At 41.0% G+C, this 7,287-nt stretch overlaps 1 protein-coding gene across 2 annotated transcripts in view; it reads left to right on the forward strand.

Moving 5' to 3' along the window:
- Rars2 (arginyl-tRNA synthetase 2, mitochondrial) overlaps positions 1–7,287 on the forward strand; it is a 65,021-nt gene that overhangs the window by 43,906 nt on the left and 13,828 nt on the right. The window contains exons 15-20 of one of the 2 annotated variants that reach the window (XM_021642686.2): positions 319–386; positions 466–575; positions 961–1,056; positions 1,838–1,912; positions 5,269–5,332; positions 5,755–5,826. In XM_021642686.2, coding sequence (XP_021498361.1) covers positions 319–386; positions 466–575; positions 961–1,056; positions 1,838–1,912; positions 5,269–5,332; positions 5,755–5,826 — 485 coding nt within the window. Of the gene's footprint in view, positions 1–318; positions 387–465; positions 576–960; positions 1,057–1,837; positions 1,913–5,268; positions 5,333–5,754; positions 5,880–7,287 lie in introns of those variants that run through there. The other variant, XM_021642687.2, reaches the window with a different exon arrangement.

Below are 7,287 nucleotides of genomic sequence, written 5' to 3' on the forward strand. Positions count from 1 at the left end.
AAGTCCTTGTATTATAAATTGGATCCAAGTAATTAAAGTTCATATAACTGTTTAATCTTCATCCTTGGAAAAGTAAGGATGAGCTGTATCTAATACTTCACAAGGGATATTTATAGAAACAAGTAAGTACATGTTTCTTCACTTTGACGTAGGCATGAGAACTGTCTCTTAGGCAGATTAGCCCAAATTAGGAGGACAAAGCACCTATTACCATCTTATTTGTTGACTGTACATCTTCAGATCTTCTTTGCTCAAGTTGATTGATTATTCTTTAACAATGTGACAACGCTTGGAAACAGCTGCCTCAATCTGTTTCAGCAACGAAAACAATGGAGAACCCACAGGAGACTGCAGAGAGGGTGGGGCTCGCGGCTCTCATCATCCAGGTGGGTACAGCTCCTTCCCCTGAGACCTTTTTGCCTGGTGTGTGGCAGAACCCAGGGTAGCGATGTACTCTCATTCCAGGACTTCAGAGGTTTACTCTTATCTGACTATCAGTTCAGCTGGGATCGTGTTTTCCAGAGTCGTGGGGACACTGGAGTCTTCCTACAGTATACCCATGCCCGTCTCTGTAGGTGAGGAGGCTGCAGGGGAGCCTGGGATGTTTCTAAGACTAGTGGTTGGCCCTCCTTTCTGGACTTACCCAACAACTCTTACTCAGAACTGGGTAAAACCTAGCAGGCCTCTTAGTATTAACACTTATCAGTCACCTATTGTAAGAAATACTTCTTTACACATTGCCTTACTTTATCCTTAGTAATGCTGCCTAGATTATCCCATCACCTACATTTTAAAATATTTGGGAAAATATTAGGGACAAATGAGGATTTAAGTCAGTATCAAAGTCTAAGGCTATCTAAAGGAGATCAAGAATGCATACCCAAAGCTAACAGCCATCACATGCAGCTGTAAACCTTGAATAACTGACCCTTTCACATTTTTTCAAACTCTTGGTAACAGTCTGGAAGAGACTTTTGGATGCGGTTATCTCGATGACTTCAATGTTGCTTGTTTACAAGAGCCACAGTCTGTTTCAGTTCTCCAGCATCTTCTCAGGTATGAAACTTCTTATTACCACGTTTGATACCACGTTTGATACTCTTAACTAAATCGAGAGCATTTTTCGCTGACCTCTAGAGTCCTTAGTTCAGAGGCTGCCTCTTGCCCCTCAGGACAGGTATAGCTAGGCCCAAAAGGAATCTGCCTTTTGAGAACAGACTGAGAGCACAGACCAAAGCCAGTGTTCAAGGTCAGTCCTAGTCTAAGCCCACTGCAGAGGAATGTGAAGCCAAATAAGAGCAGACCTATGGTTCTGGTTCTGAGTAATAGCATCCCATGAGGACGTGTGATGGTGGGGTGAGGAGAATCCCATGCCTCCGGAGATTAGAAATCTTCCATTTGCCTTGTGGCTTCAGTTCTCCATGTCTTACGCATTTGTCTGCCTATTACCACCCCACGGGCAGACACACCATGGTCTCTGATCTCAGAGACTTTGGCCACACAGTGGAGAGCAGTTCTTGCTGTAGGTAAGAAAACTTTATCCCCATGTAACTAATTTGGGAAAGAAAACGAGCCCTCCTGATTCCCTCAGCACCGAGACAAGAGCTCACTGCCTGAATGGGCAGTTTTTGTTTTTGCTTTTTCTGCTTTTGCTCGGGACTGTGTCCAAGAGATATAAGGATGATTTAGAAAGTCTCTCCTATCAAAGAATTTACATGAAAAAGTACATATTTGTGCCCACATAGATCTTCCAATGCTTTCTTAACTCCCAAGGTATCTGACATCTTACCACATCAGCTTTGTATACCATGACCAGCCTGTTCCTTTCATCGTTTAGGTTTGATGAGGTGCTTTATCAGTCATCTCAGGACCTGCAGCCTAAGCACATTGTCAGTTACCTATTAACGCTAAGGTAATGTTAAAATCTCCCTATTTTGTTTCTCTTTAAAATCTTTTTAAGATTTATTTTTATTCCAGGGTGTGTGTGTGTGCATATGTATGCGTGTGCACACGTGAGCACATAGGCATGCATGCTAGTTTAAACTAATGATAAGCTCAGAGGCACCAATATGGATAGAAGCTACACTGAGGAAAGACATCCACACACTTACCTTGGAATGGTATAACCAGGAGTGCGCAAAGCTTTCCCCATGTCTTCTGTCCATACGTGGCTTGTGAATTAATGGTCTATCTGTAAACTTTTCTGTTGTATGAGTGTGCACCTGTGTCTGTGTGAATGCTGTCTTGTCTGTCTGCCCCTCGCTCGCAAGCAGAAGAGAAAGCATCACATGGGGGAAGAAATAGACACTTTACAGAAATCTTTAACAGAGTTTTACACAGGAGGAAACTACTGGCTCTAGCTGACCCAGAGACACTCAGAATAGTAAATAGCACTGCAAACAAAGTATTGTCAAGCAATATCCATATGCTCTTCTCAGCATTTGTGGTGTCTATCTATTTTATGAGGCTGCGTTTGTCCTAGCTACTGTTTTCAAACATGCATGCATTGCTGTCTAAGTCAGGGGCATGGGAGAATGCACATGAAAGCTGTACATATGAAAGCTATACATTAGTCTAGATGGTAAAAAGTAATTACATGGGAAGTCCTAGACAAGTAAGGTTGGTTGTGAAATTGTTCTCATACACAAGTGGATCTCCATCTAGGTTTTAAGTGACCTCTGTAGAAGAATTTTAATTTAGAACTTGGTTGCTCTAACAAGAGATCACATCAAAAGACCTAGGTCTGTGTGACCCAGCTAGACTACAAACACGCCTTTAATCCAAGAGACAGAGAGAGGCAAGCAGATCTGACTTCGAGGCCAGCCCGGTATAGAGCAAGTTTCAGGTAAAGAAAAGCTTAGGCCCAGGCATGGCATTTAATCCCAAGCAAAGGTAAAGGTAGTTTGTGGAAGGAAGCACCCATGTTTGAAAGTGATGTCTGATTGAGTGGCAGAAAAAGTGACACATCAGAGAAAAGTGACACATCAATTAGCAATCAAGATAATGCCCTGCAGACGTGGCCACGGGTCAATCTGATTAGAGGTGATTGCTCAATTGAGGTTAACAACCAAGATTAGCCACTGGCTGGCTAGCCAGTCTACTTGGTGAGAAGTCTACTTGGTGAGAACTCCAGACTAGTAAGAGACTTTGTCTCCAAGCAAAGAATAGGAATGCCCAACTCTCACAAGGAGAGAGAGGAAAGAGAAGCTACTTAATGGGCAATGCAGTGATAAAGAGAGGAGTCAGTTTTACAAGGACAGAGGACAGAGCTATAGAGACAGTTTGCAGACAGAACAAGCTAGACACACGTGAAGACAGAACAGGTCAGAGGATGAGAAAGAACCAAAAGATTAGAAAAGATTGCTGGAGTTAGTCTGAGGCCAAGCCCAGCAATTAAAGGGCCAAGAGAAAAGTCAGATTGAATAAGTTAGCTGGGAGAGAAGTTTGAGCCAGAACAGCTGAGGTGAACCAGGTACCCAGGGCTGAGTAAGAGCAAGCAAGAGTGAGCGTATTAAACAGTAAGTCTCAGAGGCTGAAAATATTCTAGGCCTACGTTAGCTTGTACGGAGGCTAGAAGTTTCCAGAACTAAGCCTAGGTTAGCAGACAGAGTCAAGTAAGCCTCCCAGACAACTGAATCAGGTGAATAAAAGTTCCTTTTATAGATTTCAGCTTTAAGGTCCAGTCTGAGTTCCAGTTTCTGTAAATATGAGAGATGTCATGAAAGCAGTATCACCACATGTGTGGTGCCTCTGGAGGCCATCAGATCCTCTGAAGCTGGGTTGTCAGGAGTTGTGTTCTGCCTGACATGAGTACTGGGAACTGAGCTGGAGAGCAGCATGTGCTCTTCACTGCTGGGTCCTTTCTCCAGCCCTTTCCTTTTCTTTGTTTCATCAAAAGGTTTCTTATAAGTAAATCCCTTGCCCTAAAAGTTGCTTTTATGTTATAAGAATTGTTAGTTCTCTGACAATCAGATTTTGTTTTATTCATCAGTGATATAGTAGTATCATAGGAATCAACAGTAGCATAGGTAGTTATAACACAGTAATAAAAAAAAAATTGGACATGAACTGAGGTTGATCGAGCCTTCTTTGAGGGAATCAGTGGCTTTTCAGGAGGAAGCAGCAGGTGTTAACTGGAGGAGCAAGTGCCCGGGAAGTAGGGCAAGGTCCACAGCTAAGCACAAACTACAACTTATAATGGACAAAGGCATGAGAAATGAGGACTCCGAGCCCTTTGACCTTAGTTTTCAGGGTGGTTGGCTCCGTATTGTTTTAAGCAGAGACACAACAATATCACATACAGCTCAGGGAGCAAATGTATTAGGAAGCAAATCAATAACATTGGTTGAAATTCCATGGCAATTTAAATGTCTGTGCTAGATATTGAATCTATTCCAATCTGCCAATAACTGTATCTTCTCATAAAGCTAAAGAAAGGACATTTTGCTTTTACTCAGTATTTACTGAAATGAGGGAATACTGCAACTTTTGTCTTGATTATACTTTTTTACCTTGTCTCCCAGGTTTTTGTTTTGTTTGAAAAAGAGTCTCACTGTATAGTCTGGGCTGACCTGGGACTGCTAATTTAATCTTCCTGATTCTGTTCCATAAGTATTACAGCCCCTATCCCTGACTCCCTTAGATTTAAATAAGTTTAATTTTTTTGGGGGGTGGTGGTTGGGGGTTCTACTTACATATAAAAGCAAAGCCCAATGAAATGTGACTTAATAATTAAATGATTATTGTATGCATTTCATAATCCATTACTGCCATACCTTCACAGAAAAAGTACTTCAAGGGCTGGAGAGATGCCTCAGTGGTTAAGGGCACTGGCTGGTCTATCAGAGGACCTGGGTTCTATTCCCAGCACCTTACACAGTGGCTCACAGCCACCTGTAACTTTTTCCAAAGGATCTGATGCTCTTTTCTTACCGCCACAGGGACCAGGCACACACATGGCAAACAGACATACATGAAGGCAAAAGTTTCATACAATAAAAATAAAGATATAAAAAAATTTTTTTAGGTACTTCAAAAGAGTATTCAGTGTGTGTGCACTGCATTGATAAGTAGCCTCTGCCCCACCTCCGCTGACAGAGGGGAAAGGGCACACCAGATTGTACCTTTGAAAGTTGTGTACATCAGGAGGCACTACGTATTAGAAAAGCATGCCCTGTTGCTGTAAACAGTGGAATCAAAATCTTAAAGACTTGCATTTGTAGAAACAGCTAAAATCTAAAGCTTGTGACTTGTCTCTTACTCTTTCAGTCACCTTGCAGCTGTGGCACATAAAACACTCCAAGTGAAAGACAGTCCTGCTGATGTGGCTGGGGTATGTTACATTTAATGTCCTCTACATAACCACTTAGCAGCTGAGACTAGTATTATAAATGTTAGTACTAAAAATCTTAGGAATTTTTCCAAAGTATCTTAACTCTAGCAGTCTATTTTCTTATTTAGATAATACATAGAATTGGGCTGTAATGAACAACGTTATGTATTTCCCCAAATAGCAGACAATTCAATGCATCTTCTCCCGTCAGGTGTTCAAGTGACAAATCCTGGTATTCCCACTGCACACCCTTTCTCTGCTGTTCCTTCTGTAAGACAAACTAGAATATAGTTCCCTTGCCTAGAGTACTCAAAGGACTATCAAGCAGTATTCCTGCCTTAAATTAGAATTACTTCTAAAACCATTCCTTTTTGCTTATTGCTAACATATTATTGAGCATTGTATCATTTTTTATCTTGTAGGCCAGGCTTCACCTGTTCAAAGCTGTCCGTTCTGTCCTAGCCAATGGAATGAAACTTCTTGGAATTACACCTGTATGTAGAATGTAATTTCTAATTAAAGTATTAATTTTTTTATGCCAGATGAATTCTAGTTGTTACTAGATGCCTTGCTGTTCAGAATAGAATTTCAAGTATTATTCTGCCCCAGAATGTGTGCATGTGTGTTGGGGAGCGGGGTTGTCATTTTTGAGACAGGGTTTCTCAGGGTAACTGCCCTGCTGTCCTGGAACTCTGGCGCCCAGCTGGCCCTCACAGAAATCCACCTGCCTCTGCCTCCTGTGTGAGATGAAAGGCCTGTGCCACCATTACCTGGCTAGAATATTTATTTTTTTATACAGTGTAACAGACATTGTCTTATTTAATCTTTATTCTTCTTTATTCTTAAAAAAAAAATTATGTATTTGCTCAAGGTCAGTCAGTAAATATTCAAAAATGTAAGAAACTAAGTTAAGTCTTTTTTTCTTTTTTGTAATTTAGCACCTTATGTAATTGGGGAAAAAGACTAACATTTAAATTCTGGCCTGAGGTCATTCTTCTATGCCATTTTTAGAGAGAGAGAGAGAGAAAGAGAGAGACTATGTGTGTGTGTTACTAGAAATTGAGCCTGGAACCTTGTGCACACTAGGCAAGTGCTCCACTGAGCTATATCCTTGTTTATTTTTATTTTGAGGTAGAATGTCATGTGACCTATCCAGGTTGACCTTGAACTCACAACCCAATCAGGCCTTGAGTTTGTGATCCTGCTGTCTTCTCTTAGTTAGGATTACAGACCTGCACGTTTAGGCCTCACGGGAAACTTTTTTTCAACTTCTTGTTGTTGTTGGGTTCGGGTTTCATGTGGAAGTTAGACAATTTAATTAGTTAGTTTTCTCCTTCCATTGTGGGTTCCAGGTCTCAAATTTAGGGTATCAGGCTCAGACTTATGCACATAAGCACTTTTATCACTAAGCCATCCTGCTAGCCCCAGCATTTTTGTTTTTTTAATATGAGAGGTTTCACTGTGTTAAGCAGGGTGACTTGAACTCAGATATGCCTTCTGAGTGCTGGGATTAGCAGAAATTACTCATAACTGAGATAACCTGCTGTTTTCATCAAATAATTGGTGAAGGGTGGTTCCCAATTTTATTTTAATTGCAGCTAGTTCTTGGAACAAATATAAGAAAATGTAAAGTATATCTTTGGCAGAAGAGCAGGCAACTACTCCCTGTGAGAATGTAACCTCACTCAGGCTTACCATTAGCTGAAATATGCTAGTAACAAATGGTAGGAAGTCAGGGATATGGAGACACTGGATTCAGATCTTTTGTTAAGTATGGAACAGTACTAAGCCATTATTTGAGGTAAGAGTTTTATGATGTGTTATGTTTGATAACCATCTTCTGCTGGCACTTGTACTTGGCCTTCTCCATTTAATCTCAATGTTAGTAATACACATCTAGTGAAGAGAAGTAAATTCGCATGAACCAGAGCTTCTGCAGTTGGATTAGACAATGT

The sequence above is a fragment of the Meriones unguiculatus genome, chromosome 20 (genome assembly GCF_030254825.1).
Source record: "Meriones unguiculatus strain TT.TT164.6M chromosome 20, Bangor_MerUng_6.1, whole genome shotgun sequence".
NCBI classification, from domain to species: domain Eukaryota; kingdom Metazoa; phylum Chordata; class Mammalia; order Rodentia; family Muridae; genus Meriones; species Meriones unguiculatus.